The sequence below is a fragment of the Hoplias malabaricus genome, chromosome 17 (genome assembly GCF_029633855.1).
Source record: "Hoplias malabaricus isolate fHopMal1 chromosome 17, fHopMal1.hap1, whole genome shotgun sequence".
Classification (NCBI taxonomy): Eukaryota; Metazoa; Chordata; class Actinopteri; order Characiformes; family Erythrinidae; genus Hoplias; species Hoplias malabaricus.
The window spans coordinates 32,872,907-32,890,312 of record NC_089816.1 but is presented as its reverse complement, the minus strand read 5'-3'; the positions used below and the strand labels follow the sequence as shown (position 1 = coordinate 32,890,312).

General features: G+C 43.9%; 1 protein-coding gene across 1 annotated transcript in view; it reads left to right on the top strand.

The window, feature by feature from the left end:
* Positions 1-17,406, top strand: part of fa2h (fatty acid 2-hydroxylase) — a 43,955-nt gene that overhangs the window by 19,415 nt on the left and 7,134 nt on the right. The window contains exon 2 of the mRNA XM_066649712.1: positions 13,293-13,382. Within this exon, the coding sequence (XP_066505809.1) occupies positions 13,293-13,382 (90 nt within the window). The remainder of the gene's footprint in view (positions 1-13,292; positions 13,383-17,406) is intronic.

The following is a 17,406-nucleotide window of genomic DNA, read 5'->3' as shown; positions in this document are numbered from 1 at the left end:
ATTTATTGTTATATGAACATTATGACTAGTATCACTGTTACTGTGTGTAATACTTCAGATTCCAAATGTTGACGCCTATGTTGAATGAATGAAAACTGACTTGTGACCTGTTCTTATTGACTTTGCATGAAGACGAGCCTGAATTACAATAGTCAAATATTACCCGCTTCCAGCTTTGCATCCATTTGTTGCTTGTTAAGTGTCAAACTAATGGAGACTGATTCTGAGAGAACTGTTTCATTCTGAAACCTCTTCCTCAAACCCCTAGGTTTACCCTTTCACACCTGTCCCACCCTGTGCCATGGCACCGCTGCGATAAAAGTTAATCACTGATAGAGATGAGCTAGAGAGGGGTCATGTGACCTGCAGGTTCTGATGCCACTGAGGTAATAGAGTACACTCTGGTGGATCGATTCTTCTGTGTGAAGATGCACTGTGGTCATTCAGTGCTTAGTAATGTCCATGGTTCTAATATGAGTTTATGTAGAGAACATGCTGCGTATGATTTTAGACGCTTCTTTTGAGGTTAAACTTTGTTGAACTGATATTAATACAGGGAGGGCCATTTCTATGGATACATCTTAATAAAATGGGAATGGTTGGTGATATTAACTTCCTGTTTGTGGCACATTAGTATATGGGAGGGGGGAAACTTTTCAAGATGGGTGGTGACCATGGCGGCCATTTTGAAGTCGGACATTTTGGATCCAACTTTTGTTTTTTCAATGGAAAGAGGGTCATGTGACACATTAAAGTTATTGGGAATTTCACAAGAAAAACAACGGCGTGCTTGGTTTTAACGTAACTTTATTCTTTCATGAGTTGTTTACAAGGTTCTGACCACTTATAAAATGTGTTCAGAGTCTTCTCCCACTCTTCACACACTGCTAGCAACACCGCAGGAGAAATGCTAGCACAGGCTAGCACAACGACCAATCCACTTTCCAGACAACTGTTCATCTAGGAATGCTGTATAATTCAGGGCTGTGCAAAAGAGCTTAATTACTGTCCCTGGTAGCAGTATTCAAATACTTGTTTCACTATTCCAGGATTCCTCCCCGACTGCTCCCTCAGATCGCTCAGGGCAGTGCTGCCCCATGATGTTGTTTTGTAGCTAACGTAAAGTTTGGATCCCAATTCTTTATTTACCCCTACCCTACTTTTCTGAATGCCATCTTGCCCCTTTAGAACTGAGTTACAAGGTGTAGACATGGACAACCCTTTAAGAGCCCGATACATGTAAACGAAATGGGCAGTGCATTCCCTTGGGTTTTAGATCGTCATCAGAGAAGTGTTCCTTAAATTTAGGGCATCATACTTTCAGACGTGTTCGACAATCGTATATTATCACCCTCTCCTAATTCTCTGTCATGTATTCAGAGGCTTATTCCGCTGCATTTTGTTTAAAACGTCCAGTTCCACCTTAAATGCCGCAGTAGCTACAGGCTACAATTAGCATTTAAGGTGGAACATGTTAGCAGCTTGTTATAAAGGGACAAAATGCTCAGAAACGAAGATAAAATAATAGTTATCATAGTTTATTAAAGAAAGAATTACTGACATTTGTGGCTTTTTTTTGGTCCCTTGCACCGCCATCTTGTCGGTGTCGCACAAGACATTCATAGCCCTTTGTTTGAAGTGTGCCCCCTGAAAACCCCCAGTTTCAAGTGGTATAGAGCCCTACCCCTCAACCCTACCCCTCTTTCCCGTCAAGAAATGAGCCCCCCCCCCACCCCTAGGTGAAACGGAGAGGTAGGGCTAAGGGGTGGAATGAGATTCACCCATAGTGTTCTCCTCGGTGGTAGTTTCACAGACCATAGTGAAGGCCTATAAGCATTCAAAATCCATAACGGAGCCCATTACTATCTCTCTATCAGCTCACTCCTGGCAAGTTTGCACACTCGGTGACGTCAGGGTGAACTTAGACCCCCGGCACAGCCCGGCAGCCAGTGAGTCACGACGTGCTTCTCTTCCCACTGACACCTTATACACACTGCCCTTTATCCAGCAGCACAGGATCAGCCAATTCCGCGATATAACAGCGCTCTGACAAGGGCTTCTCCTACGGTCTTGACTCCACCCACACCTTCACAAGCGCATTCCAACCAGTTCCAGCCCCGGCTCTGCGTGTGTCTTACGCTCTTTGGCCACTGCATGCTGCTGGAGTGCGTGTGGGTTATTATGGCCTGTCCTGTGTGACTGGGCGCACGTTTATCGGGGAGAATGTAGTAAAATGGGCTGGAGTAGAGTGTAAAGGACACACCTTCGATGTGGAATTGTTGCAGACCTGGGTGAGGTTTAGCCTGGCGCTACACCCAAAAAGTAAATGCTGCATATCCATAAATCTTCATAAATCCATAATTACTTTGACCTGCTGCTTGTGAGGAGTTTAGTGTGTTCTCGCTGTGTCAGTGTGGGGTTACTCCTGGTGCTCTGGTTACCTCCTGCGGTCCAATGTATTCTCTGAAGGGATGGAGCGCCAAGTAATACCTTGGGGGTGAATGGGAGTTGCACGTCAGAATCTCTAAGCCACTGAAATCAAATCTTTACGGATATTCTTATTGATTTCACCGGAAACGTTGGATGAGCAGGTACCCACCAACATTTCTGCATTCGATCTGTAACAGAAACCTGCGAGCGTTTGCTTTAAAGACAGGGTTCATGTCTTTATTTAGTTATTTTAGACGAGGCTTGTTCTGATTTGCCTTTCTCAGAAGAGCGGGAAAACTTGCATTTGACTTTTGCTGAAGAGGATCCCTCTCTGACGCGCTTCCATATTTGTAGTAAAGGCAGGCCGTTTGGGTGGAGGTGAGGATGCCACAGGCAAAGGTGTAACTTTCACTCGAATCCAGGAGAATTAGTTTCACTCACATTAAAACATGCTGACGTTTCTGTGAACTGCAGCAGGTGAGGGTCTGAATGTGAAAAGCAGGGTCTGGGTGAACCAGCAAGGCCAGAAAAACCAGCACTGCTGAGGAAAGTGTGGGGGTCGCCAGTGGATTCAGGACAAACTGGCTTGTGTTGAAAATAAAATCTTGAAGGCTAAGCACCACTTAAAGGAGCTCCATGAATATTCCACATTATTTCAGTTACTGACAGATATAAGTATGAATTAAAATGAAAATAGCAGCTTATTTTGCTTTAAAACTGATAATTTTATTAAATTTACGGAAAAACCCGAGCTCTCTACGAAAATTCTTGAACGCGACCGTGACGTCACTGGTGGACAACAGCTGAACAACGCCGCGGTAAAACACCGTTATGACTGACTGTTATGACAGTATCTAGCTAAATAACCAACATTATTCATGACAATAGCCTAGCAATAAGCTAAACTCAAATGTAGAGGTACCGTTATTCTTGTAAATGTGATCGAAGTCGAACTCGAATTCATCCGACACTATAAACCTCCGTAATGCAGCTACGTAGCCGAGTATAATCTGAGCCACCGAGTTTAGCGAGTCAAGCTAACGTTAACTAACACCAACTAAAACAGGCGAAGTGAGTGTCCTTACCCTGTTTACCTCCATGTTACAGAGGCTCTTGAACACCTTTCGTTGGTGTCCTTACATGCCCATATTGTTGGAAAAGCGCCAGTGAAATGAGCTACAGATAACGGAGTGAGCGGATGGTCCTTTCCAAAGCGCCCGTTTAAAGTGGACAAATTTAGTCCATTTTCTGGATATTTTGGGATCTTTGGGCCATTTGTGCACAGATGTCCCACTGTACATTGAATGATTGCAGCCAAAAACAACACACCTTTTCGTCATTTTGCATTAAATTAAGTGCAGCTTCTAGAGTTGTTGTCCACCATCTACGTCACAGGCAAGACGCCTATTAGAGTTTCCCAACACCGTTGGGGGACCAATGGTCTTTTAAACCATATTCCTTGAATTAGTAAGAAATAACATGTTTTCTGACTCTCAATAAACACAAGCCAGGAACTCAAATTCCACTGTATTTATTTGTTCGACACTTTCATATCGCTGGGTCTTAGCCTTTAAATGAGCTCTTGTTGACTATTGTTGTGTAGTTTCTCAACCATTTCACTGCCTTGTGTGGTCACTGCTGTCCTTTGTGTGCATTCACTGTTCTAAAGAAGCAGGCAGGTCAGGCAGCTAGCTTTGAGCTACAGGGTCGGCTAATATGGCTAATTGCTAACCTGCAGGCATGTGTACTTCAGGTCAGCTAACTGTTGTATTATTATTCTTATATGATGTTGGTTCACTACTTACTAATCTGGCATTTTTGCTTAATTTTTTTACTTTGTTTTTATTCCCCCTCTGAACTAAACAGAAATAGCTGGCTAATCAAAGAAATATTACAGTCTTTATCTTCTTGCCATAATAATAATAAAAAAAAATAATAATAATAATCGTAAATGTTTAATCAATTTTATAGTATGTTTCATATATTATGGCAAACCCAGAGTGGTTTATTTATGGAAATTATTTAAAATAAATATTAGATCATATAAAACTGATCACGAAGCCCAGAGTCGCTAACCACAGCGGTTCACTGCACATGTCACCTTTAGATAAAGGAATAGACCTTGAATATGTGCAAATGGCTGAATACATGAAACAAACAAAGGTTATTAATGATTTATATTATTAATAACTCACTAAATGTGGTCATTGTGGTTATTTAAGGTCTCTCAGATCTGTGATTCATCCCTGGGCCTAGCTCCATACGTACCTCACGCTGTAAATGATGAATGTTATTATTGGTCACGTGAGAAATTACAAAACGCTCAGAGGACGTTCTCATCCTTTTTTTTCCAAAAGTGAACATAATTCTGGGGTCTTTAATTAAATGTCGGTGACCTGCTTTTGGAGGACAGGAGTCAAACCCCACAGCAGTGTTCTCCCCCCCTGTTCAGAACAGCCGCTTTCGGCGCCTTTTATCATGACCTTGTCCTAGGATCTCACTCCCTACAGCCTCCCACTGACCCCACAGACCATCCCACATCCTCACACTGTGGCCCTGTTCCTGCGGTACCAGCCTGCACACAGTACCCTTCATCTCTCCCCTCACGCCTTTGTTCTCTCTCTCTCTCTCTCTCTCTCTCTCTCTCTCTCTCTCTCTCTCTCTCTCTCTCTCTCTCTCTCTCTCACCCCATTCTTTTTTTCTTCTTCTTCTCTTCCTACTTTCCTCACTATGGCCCTATAGAACCTCATAACAATCAAAAATCAAAAACCTCTGAAGAATATTTACATCTCAATTGCTGCAGTGAGGCCTTACTTTAGATGTTGGTACATTCCTGTGAGGATCTGATTGTATTTGTCCACGAGAGCCTTAGTGAGAACTGTTGCTGATTTTGGATGATGAGTTCTGACTCCTCCCAGAAGTATTGGAGGACTCTCCATGACGCCAAAAAGCATTGTGCCACTTCTTCAAGACCCAAAGCCGTGTGCACGTTACGCACCTCTCTCCGATGCTTGGCATGTGGCATAGTGACCTTAGGCCAGTGTGTGGCTGCATCAGAGTGCTTTATTCATCTGCAACAGAGCTTTTTAGCCTGTGGCCACTATCCAAACCTTCACGGGCACTCCTTCTCCTGCATGGGACTGAGTTTCACCTTCGCTGCTGAGTGAGTTGTAGGCTGTGAGGGTGTGGGACTGATACAGCCCTAAATGTAAATATCTTCGCTCCTCTCTGGCGACACTGAACTGTTTATGTGTATTATTTATAATCAAGTTTTACCAGGATCCAGTTTGATGTTTGTAATTTCCACTACTTTTTTATTAGCGCAGAATCCAGAAGCGTCTTTAACAGTGATGGTTTCTGAGGGTGTCTGCAGAGCAGTTTCTAACCTAAAGCGCCATTGCCGGTCCATTTGGCTATTTTGTGCTTGTTTGTTTTTTTGTCTCCTTTAACTGATTAAGAAAGCTTAGCGTGCCACATGACCAGGTTTTTCATAGTTAAATGCATCAAAATTGATTGTTTGGAATTGCGGAATATTCTTGGATAGTGTTTCCTATCAGGTCCAAAAAAAAAAAACTCCATGATGCTGTGTTTATTTATTTATTTTGATGCACTTTGATGGTTCTGAGATAATGTACACACACAGTCAGAGCACAGTTGATAAATCTCAGTGGTATATGTACATTTATTGTTGTTTATTGCATCACAAAATGGGCAGTTCTGCACTGTAGTTTTAATGTAGTCTAATAATGTCTATATACAGTTGTGTAGTCAAATGTGGGTGTGAAATGAAAATGACTCGCATGCACAGACCGGCAGGTTGCTCCTCAGTATTTAGTGATGTGTAATGAACAGGGCAGTGCACAGGGCTTCAGTTCCCGAAGGCTGTGTAACATCAGAAGCTTTTGATATTTGCATATTTGAATATTCGTCCATGTGCACCATGTCCTGTGTCATCCTTTCCATATGTACCTCTCTGGCTCTGACACGCTGGTGGACCGAGCACTCCCACACTCGGTAGAGAGAGAGAGAGAGAGGGATGAGAGAGAGTGAGACAGAAACCCGCTAGACCTGCTCCTCTCCCTCTGTCTGACAGCTGCTGCTGTGGATGAGGACAATAAAAGAGTTTACCTTTCTCCTCCTGAGCCCTCCCTTTTTGGCCTCCTTCAGCTTCTGTAATCAAACACCTCCGCCCCTACTCGGCCGTTCACACCTTGAGAATCTGACTGACCCACCAGCTCCATTCTACTCAGGCCACAGGTAAAACGAGCTTAGTCACACCCACCAGTCCGTCCGAAGGACACCAACATAGTTCTGAATCGCCTACTGTTTTTCACTGAACTCACTCATCTGATCATTTTAATCTCAGTGTTTTAACAGGCAGATCTTGCCTTGCTTTGGATAACGTAGCAGTTTGAGTACTGCTGCAAACCGTATTTAGCCTCTGAGCATGTGTTTTCCAAAACAACCTTGGTGTAAGGGTTAAAAATTGATGGATTAAACCCTAACCAGGCTAATAAAAAAATCAAATTTTAATAGCGGCTGTCGGTACATAATGTTACTTTTAAATTCATATAATAATAATTTCAGAACTAAAACCTAGCTCATGTGACAGTGCAACATAATTCAGAGCTAAAAGGCTAATACACTTACATTGAATAGAAGCTAATAGCCCTTCACTTAGCACTGCATCATACCCTACATTCACATAATCATTTTTATATAACAGCTGTTGAGTTCAGCACTGCAGAAAATGCACTAGGTAACTTTTGAAGGAGGGCAGGGAAGTTACACACAATGTAAAGAGCGGCTAACAATGAAAAATGGAGTTTCATTGCTTCCTTGCTTCTACACTCATTGTCCGATCGCTCGGCTCCACTGACCACACAGGAGAACTTTGTAGTTCCACAATTACAGGCTGTAGTCTATCTGTTGCTCTGCATGCTTTGTTAGACCAAATCATACCTGGTCTGTGAGGAATGAGATGAAAGAGGACTAAACGTGTAACGTTTTTGTGTAAAATGTAAAATTTAGGGTTGGGAAGTGTATATTGTGAAATGACCAGATTATTCATTAGACAGGTTGGATTCAGTAGGTGTGTGTGTGTGTGTTGTATGAACACACTGAATGAGATTAGATAATGCAGGGCTGTAATACTGATCTGTGACTCAGATTGAATGGATGATAGTGAAGGAAAGTAAAGGGAGTTGTGCACCACATCCCATAATTATTTGGTTCTGAGGTTTCCATGGAATGGCTGTGGTTGTGAGGTGGAGTAAACCTGCTGTGCCTCTCTCTTTTGCTCTCTCTCTCTCACTCTGTCTCTCTCTCCTCTTTCTTTCTGTCTTTCCCTCTTTCTTTCTCTTTAGCTCTCTCTGTCTCTCTCTCTCTCTCACTCTGTCTCTCTCTCTGTCTGTCCCTGTGTCTCTCTCCCTCTTTCCTCTTTCTTTTTCTCTCGCTCTCTTGTCCTCTGTATTTCCTCTTTCTTTCTTTCTTTCTCTCTTTCTCTCTTTTTCTCTTTTTCTCTCTCTCTCTCAAGTGTTATAAGCTTCACAGTTTTCTCAAAGTCAGTCTTGTACCTTGTGAATGCATGTGTGCCTGGAATGACTGGGTAAATCTTTCTTTTTCTATTTAAATGAAAATGATGTATGATGTCTATTTTTTTAAAATGATGTATATTTTTAACACTAATACACTTGCCTTTACTTATCTGACTTTTTAAATGGGATAATTAATTAGACAGTCTTTTTCTATGTAAACACACACAAAAAACATCCTGTGCCTTTGGCAGTACCTCTACATCATTTATACACTACATCTTTAATTCTGAAAGCAGTAAAGAAGTTTAGAGTCACCCAAATCCATCTTACTATCGTCCTCTGGAAACTGTTGATGAATATGGAAAAAAAAACAATTCTCCCTGTTTTCCACAAGTGAACCTAGGTCAAAACACCACAAGGATCAAACCCCACATCAGCCTCGTTCTGACTCGTTCACAGCAGTGCGGTTCACAGCAGTGTTGTCGGTCACTTCATAAACTAGTTCCACAGGAGGCTGATAACTCCCCCACCCTTTCTAAGAGAAGAGATGACAGATGTAGGGCAGAGTTTAGTTTCTAAAAACGTAGTAGTCCAAAGGGTATCATTTTAGAAAAAGGCAGATACTGTCTCTCTGAGATCAGGTGATAAAACGGCAACATTTTTTCCCGTGAAGATGAACAAGAATGAGGAAGGTGTTCTGATGTCTTTGGGCTTTCCAGCACCAGCTCCTCGTCAGTGTCTCATTTACACAAACGTTTGGGGGGCAACCTTTAAATTCAGAATTAGCGATTCACCTTTATACCACTTTTTCCCTGCTGACCGATATTTCATGTTCAAGTATTTGTCGATACTGAGTACCGATACCAACTCTATAGGTACCGATAAATCCAGATATATATATTGCTATACTTACAGATTTTATTTAGTTAAAGCAGTATTCTGTATCGCTAATAAGATATAATAAGCTTGAATGAACAACATTTGTAATGTGCAGTTAATAAAGACATAAATGTTCATTCAAGGCTCAAAGTTTCAGAGCCATGAAAAAATAAATATTTGTACAATGCAGTAACAAATACACAGCTTTTTACACTGTTATGAGGATATTTGTTATAACTGTGAAATGCACTTTCTAAGTACTGCTGCTGACCTGTGATTCTTTGTTTTTGGTTGAAGTCAGTGTTCTTTCGCACGCCTTAAGCTAGGGTTACACTCCACGACTATTTTGCCTCGAAATCGCGTTTCAGACCAGTCACAGCATATCAAACCTTTGATTTTTATTTATTTATTTATTTATTTATTTATTTATTTCTCTCGACCCAACGTTCTCCACCAGCTCGAGGCTGAACGAGTCCCTTCAACAGCCAATGAGAACAGAGCACAGGTGCGAGCGGTGGATTCCAACTGTATTTTAATTTTCCATTCCATCTTAAATGACGAAATATTGTGACGCGCGCCGTTTGTTAACCATTTAAGGTGAAACGTAGCCGCAACTATGTGCTATTCGACTCATATCCAGCTCCCACTGCAGTAGTGTGTGTGTGTGTGTCATTGTTCCAGTCTTCGTAATAATCAACATAAAACAGTCGTGTAGTGTGAAATAATCAGTTTTTTTATAATCTGCACCAAGTTTAATTCAAGCTGCATCTAGTGGTGCACATCATTATCTGCTTCATGGGGTGTGTCCCGAAAAGTGCCCTGTGTACCACACGTAGGGAATCGTGAGTAATGGGCCATTTCCAACACACCTATGGTATCGGTGCTCTCTGTAGCCGATACGATACGGTGTTTAAGTGCCAGTATCAGTATCGCTGCAACACTATTTAGAATATTTTAAATACATATGGGAATAGGGCTGGGCAATTAATTGAAATGGACATTCAGAACTTCTAAGCGACATAATCTTGTCCATAAAGATTGTACATTAACTGTGTGTTAATGAACTATTCCTTTAAAACCATTCTACGAAGCTGTAGTCACGTGATTCTGGCCCCTATCTGCCACATGGAGGAGAACCTAAACACCGAGGCCGACCGAGCGACTCCAGCAGCTCGTACCAAAGAAAAAAACAGTGTCTGTGGTTTGAACGTGTTGACTTTAAGACAACAGTGCTCCAAAAACAAGAGAGGAACAAGCTCCCGGCAACATTTGAAAAAATATCCCAGCTTTAATCCTGGATCATATTTACAGCACAAGCCTCGTCACTGAACTACGAGGGTCATCAACACAGCAACAACATAATCCTTCATTCATTGTAATCGTGGTAAAATATACAATTAATATACAATTAATACAATAGCCCTATATGGGAATGCTTTCTTTACCCAGTCATGATGAGATGTAATAACAGTTTGGGAAAGGTGTCCGAGTTCTTTCTGAGGACTGTTTACTGTTAAACGGAGGTGTGCGGGTGTTTCTGCTGCGCTGCGGTGTTGGTGTAGGTTTACTTTTCTGCTCATTATGTGACGAGAGTCTGCGTCTATGAGGTTTTGGTTTAGTTTTTTAGCGTTGATACAGGCCTAGGTTTAATTTTCCGCTGTGTTACGCTGTAAATGTATTCCATGCCTTTTTTGGGTTGTTTTAGTTTGTGTACAGGTTTATTTTTACACCACATGATAAACACAGGTCTCTCTGCTGTTTGAGTTTTATAATCGTTTATTTTTAACGCTGCGTTGCGTGATGAGGGTGGGTCTCTGCTGTTTTGATTCTTCATCGCTGTGAATGCTCATTGTGGATAGAGACAGTTACTATAGCTACATCTCTGTTTGTTTCCATCCGCTTCACCCCTGAGGTTTACCTTCACTGCTTGGATGCTTATTTCTTTGTGTTTTAAGTGTGTGTGTGTGTGTGTTTAAAACCTTCTGGTGTTGATTAAAGCTGCTTTGATGGTTTTCATAGTTGATACAAATTACACATTTTTACTGTAAACGTAGACGAGAAGCTCATGCTGCGTTCACTAAACGAATACATGGACCCCAGCTGCACGTGTGTGCAGCACTTTCATTTCCCCAGGGTCCTAAAATAAGTAGTATTTAAATCCTCGTAAATAACATGAATCACGTAAAGTGTTATTTTGAATAAGAGTCGGTCCCACTCTTAAATCTTCGTTTGGGTTCCTCCATCTTCCCCATCACCCAGGTAATAGAGGTGTGTGTTAGCCAGTGTGACAGTGTGTGTGTGTGTGGGGGGGGGGGGGGTTGCATTTGCTGGATACATGTCTCTGAGGAAAGAGTAAGTGGGTGGAACTGGGAAAAAATGTAAGAGGCGAATGACGAGTGTAATGAGTCACGTAATCACGCTACAACATTTATTAGTACAGGTGTAGCAGCAGCTTATTGATTCTGTGTGTGTGTGTGTGTGTGTGTGTGTGAGGAACTTACACAACTGTAAGTGTGTGTGGAATATCAGGTCAGCCGTGTCTGCTCTGAAGATAGGGGAAAGGTGAGAGAGAGAGAGATTTGAAAGTAGAAAAGGGAGGTGTCAGAAATGTGGAGAACCAGAAAAACACAGATGTTTATTAAACGTGAAAAGGTCTAATTTACAAGGCTTCCTTTAGCACTTAATTCAGGTTGGTTCTTTATATTTGGGCGGGAGCTATGAGGCTAACGAGCAGCGTCACACCTGTTAGCGTGGAGCGAGTGACACACCTAGGTCTCCGCAAAGTGTGTGGAGCTCTCTGTTATCTCTCATTCATCAAAGATATCTCACAAATCAAATCCAATCACAATGTATTTATACAGAGCTTTTTATGAACAAAAAACTCCCTCAGAGTGGAGGAGGAAACCTGGGGAGGTGTGTGTGTGTGTGTGTGCAGCAGCTGTAGCTGAGTGGAACAGACTTTAGCTCTATGATGTGTGTGTGTTTGTTTGTTTGTGGATGGTCTTCAGGTGTTGGATTGCGCTGAAGGTGTGGTTTTGCTCGGCGCAGGTGTGAAATGGACGAGGTTAATCACCTGTTTAGCTGAGAGTGGAGTGGCGCCTGATTAATTTTTCACCTGTCTGACCCAGCCTTTGGCCTGTGAAGGGCATAAACAAACTTTGTGTGTGTGTGTGTGTGTGTGTGTGTGTGTGTGAAGGTGTCCTGTCGTATCTGGAACAAAAATGTTAGTAGCAGCTCTTTAATTTCTCTGGATATTTTCTTTCCCCATACATCCCCCACACACTCAGGACTGATATCTGAGGAACCCAGAGCCTAAACCAACACCTCCAACCCTTGGTCATGTTCCTTCAGCCGTTCCTGGACAGTGTTTACAGTGGGTCAGGGCGTGGCTGTAGGCGAAAGGGTGCACTTGATCAGCATGAACTCCCCGATCCACAGTTTCCCAGTTTGATACCAATCACGGCAAACCTGGAGTCCCCCACAACACCTGGAGTCCCCCACAACACCTGGAGTCCCCCACAAAACCTGTCGTTTACAGATCGTCTGGTCCTTGTCACAGCGGCCCATGTTCTTACACACACAAGACCTGACTGTTCACTCGCTGTGTGATGAAATCCCACCCACTCCACAGGGGGCGCTGTGTCCAGGTCGTCAGCGTTCCTCACGTCCCCTGGCAGGGGTTTAATCTTGTGGCTAAACAGTTTACAGCTCTTTACTAAACACTCTTTTCATTGATAAATGGATATCCATTCATTTCTGCTTTTATTGTTTGTTTTTCTATATTGTGGGCATAGTTTTATATCAAATATACACGTGTGTGTGTGTGTGTGTGTGTGTGCGTGCTAGGTTCTAATGTCTTCGTATAGATAGGACTAGATGAGATTTTGTACTTAGTTACTGAGGTGAAGGTTATGGTAAGGTTAATGTGTAGCTGTAGGTCCTCAGGTGCACTGTGTGTGTCTCTGTGTGTGTCTGTGTGGTGTATTACCAGTGTGTGCTCATGTTTGTCATTCCTGTGCTTGTCTCTGCTGGCGTTGGTGACAGGTGAACTTCAGCGAACTGTTGATGTGTTTTCTCACACACAGGTTTGTTTTTCTGGCTTTGTGGTGAAGTTACATGTTAGTGTATGAACAGGTTTTGGCCCCCACAACATGATAAATACGTGGTACACAAACACAAACACACACAGCAGTGTCTCTCTCTCTCTCTCTCTCTCTCCCCCCTGTCTCTCGCTCTCTCTCTCTCTCTCTCTCCCCTCTGTCTCTTGCTCTCTCTCTCTCTCTCTCCCCTCTGTCTCCCCCCCCCCCCCCCCTCTCTCTCTCTCTCTCTCGCTCTCTCTAACTAAACACACCACACACTGGAACATCAGGAACGTGTAAAATTGAAGCCGATATTTAAAGCAACTGAAGGCTAATGTTGTCTTTGTTTTTTAATTTTTTTCCCCAGACTCTAAGGCAGAGGGGAAGCGGTCGAGGGAGCAGTGAAGCTGAGGACGAATTAGGAATCAGCAAATGCAGCAAAGTCGACGATGAAACGGTGAGAGAGAGAGAGAGAGAGAGAGAGAGAGAGAGTTAATTAATTAATAGAAACATTTAAATGTAAATAACACCATTTATTGCGGGTGAAATGAGTATTGAACGTCACCAATTTTCTCAGTAAATATATTTCTTAAGGTGCAACTGACATGAAATTCTCACCAGTGGTCGGTAACAATCTCCAATCCACACACACACACACACACACACACAAATCAAACCATAGAGTTACGTTAATAACGAGAAATGACACCGGGAAAAGGGGAAAAGTATTGAACACATAAAGAAAAAGAGTCATGACGCCAGCTGAAACCTAGCAGTAAGTGGAGAGCAATCCTGCCTCTTTATAATGAATATGATTAATATGCAAATTAATAAGGAGATGTCTCATTACCAAGGTACCACACAAGAAACATCTCATGGCGGGAAAAACCAGTGAGCCCTCGCAAGACCTTCTCAACCTTATTGCATTGGACCCATCCTTGGTACCAAACGCACCAACACACACTAGTGAGCAGCACTAGGGGCTGTGAACACACACACACACACACACCACTGGAACAGGCCGCCTCGGCGCCCAGGGAGCCTTGCTCAAAGGCACTTCAGCCGTGAATGAGTTATTCCTTGCAGGTCCTGGGGGAACTGAACCAGCGACCCTCCGGCCTCGAGCTCACTTCTCTAACCTCAAGGCCACGGCTGCCCCCTGCTACTGAAGAAAAAGCAGGTTAAAGCACGTTTACAGTGTGCACTGGGAGAGTATAGACGGCTCGGATGAGGCTAGAACCGAACTGTTTGGATGTCGTAATACACCCGATGTTTGGAGGTCAAAAGGCACTGCGTATCGCCGCAAAAACACCACACCAACTGTAAAGTTCGGAGGTGGGAACATCATGAGACGGGGCTGGTTTGCAGCATACGACGCAGGCACACAATTGAAGGAACGATGAATGGACAAATGTACAAAGACATGAGGGTGGACGTTTCAGCAAGACAATGATCCCAAACACTCACACAAGCAAACGCTCAACTGGTTTCAGAGAAAGAAAATGAAGCAGGTTGGAGGTTGCTACCGACATCTGGTGAAAGGTTCATGTCAATAGCACTTTTACAGAGATGTTTACTATTATCCGTCAGTGCACACTTTGTCCAAACATTTGTAGACATTAGTTATTTCTGATGCTTTCAACGTTGGTGTTTTCCAGACACAGATGTTCAGTGTTAAATACAAACACAGCTGTTTAAGTTTCACGTGTCTAAGGGTCGGGTCTCTTTACAGGAGGCCACAGCTGTGAAAGCTCTCTGGGCGGGTAGGATGTAGGATGTCCCCTCCTCATGGTGCTAGTTGATGTGACAGATGTGGGCAGTTTGCACTCACCTCTGGTGAAAAAAGAGAAATGTTGGATGAGCCAGGGCCCACGATTTTTTATTTATTTATTTTTTTGGGCAAGAGAATGTGCATGTATTAGTTTATTCATCTCTCTCACTCCTTCACAGTCGCACTCGTTCACTCTGTGTTCCGGGTGAAGCCTTGGCTGAGCCACTGAAGGGATATAAGAAATAAACCACGAGGGATTTTTTTCCGTTGTTCCCACGAGGCTCGTGTTTCACTTGTGACAGAAAGCAGTAGTAAATGTACACAGCCTTTATTTCTGTTTGTCTTTTGTCTGTTTGTCGTATTCTTATTCTCTCTGTTTCTCTCCCAGCTTCATTCATTTCTTCTCTGTCTTTGTTTCTCTGTTTGTGTCTAGATTTTTTTTTCTCTGTTTCTCCATTTTATTTGTCAATGTTTTTCTAGGATTCTCTCTCTCTCACACTCTCTCTCTTGCCCTCTCTCTCTTGCGCGCGCTCTCTCTCTCTCTCGCTCTCTGTCTCTTGCTCTCTCTCTCTCCCTCTCTTGCGCTCTCTCTCTTGCTCTTGTTCTCTCTCTCTTGCGCTCTCTCGTGTTCTCTCTCTCTTGCGCTCTCTCGTGCTCTCTCTCTCTCTGTCTCTTGCTCTTACTCCATCACTCTCTTGCCCTCTCTCTCTTGCTCTTCCCCTCTCTCTCTCTCTCTTTTCTCTCTCTCTCGTTTTCATTTCAGTGTCACTTTTGGCTGGATTCTTCCCTGATATCGGTCTGACAGGTGTGTCACTGCAGGTCAGAGACCCAGTGGCTCAGATTGAGAGGGGAGAGGGGTGAGGGGTGATCACACCACAGGTCACTCACCTCTCTCACTGAGACACAACCTGCTTTTATTTAACAGACCGCTCTTCAGCCCTGCCCTGCTTTTACACGGGGACTTGTGTTTTTACGTGATTAGTAATGAATCATTAAACTGGAGCGATTAATCCAGTGTGTGGAGTGTTTACAGTGTGTGTGGAGTGTTTACAGTGTGTGTGGTATTTGATCCTGAACCAGCTCCACAGCTGATATCAGGAGCAGCTCTTGGTGGACCTCCATAGTGTGTGAAAAAGGCTGGTGTGTAATTAGAGCATTGTGTAGAGGCGTGAATGGTGTCCCCGCTCACTGCTCATTGTTTGCTCACACACTGAACACCCAGTTAACGTCCGAGTTAATCCGATAACAGGTGTGAGGAAAAACCCCTGGACTCTGATTTTATCTGTTTAAAATATCATCTCTGTTTATGTCGTGGAGTGACTGCTGGTCACCTGCAGCCCAGCATCAGCAATACATTCTTCTTCTGCAGTTATGGATGGTTTCACAGCTTTGAACACTAGTCTACACACACACACACACACACGCACACAAGCACTTGCCCTATGTATCACAAATACTCTATATAAATTATTAATAAAATGAAGCAAGCACGGCAGTAGACCACTGTCCTACTGCAGTTTATAAGCAGCTGAGGGTTAATAAACATCAAAATAATGAGAACTAGGATAATTAATTAGCTCCGGTTTCCTCCCACAGTCCAAAAACACACGTTGGTAGGTGGATTGGCGACTCAAAAGTGTCCGTAGGTGTGAGTGAATGTGTGAGTGTGTGTCCCCTCCAGGGTGTATTCCTGCCTTGTGCCCAATGATTCCAGGTAGACTCTGGACCCACCGCGACCCTGAACTGGATAAGGGTTACAGGGAGAACACACCACACTCCTCACAGACAGTCACCCGGAGGAAACCCACACAGACACAGGGAGAACACACCACACTCCTCACAGACAGTCACCCGGAGGAAACCCACACAGACACAGGGAGAACACACCACACTCCTCACAGACAGTCACCCGGAGGAAACCCACGCAGACACAGGGAGAACACACCACACTCCTCACAGACAGTCACCCGGAGGAAACCCACGCAGACACAGGGAGAATACACCACACTCCTCACAGACAGTCACCCGGAGGAAACCCACACAGACACAGGGAGAACACACCACACTCCTCACAGACAGTCACCTGGAGGAAACCCACGCAGACACAGGGAGAACACACCACACTCCTCACAGACAGTCATCCAGAGGAAACCCACGCAGACACAGGGAGAACACACCACACTCCTCATAGACATTCATCCGGAGGAAACCCACGCAGACACAGGGAGAACACACCACACTCCTCACAGACAGTCACCCGGAGGAAACCCACACAGACACAGGGAGAACACACCACACTCCTCATAGACAGTCACCCGGAGGAAACCCACGCAGACACAGGGAGAACACACCACACTCTTCACAGACAGTCACCTGGAGGAAACCCACGCAGACACAGGGAGAACACACCACACTCCTCATAGACATTCATCCGGAGGAAACCCACGCAGACACAGGGAGAACACACCACACTCCTCACAGACAGTCACCCGGAGGAAACCCACACAGACACAGGGAGAACACACCACACTCCTCACAGACAGTCACCCGGAGGAAACCCACGCAGACACAGGGAGAACACACCACACTCCTCACAGACAGTCACCCGGAGGAAACCCACGCAGACACAGGGAGAACACACCACACTCCTCACAGACAGTCATCCGGAGGAAACCCACGCAGACACAGGGAGAACACACCACACTCCTCA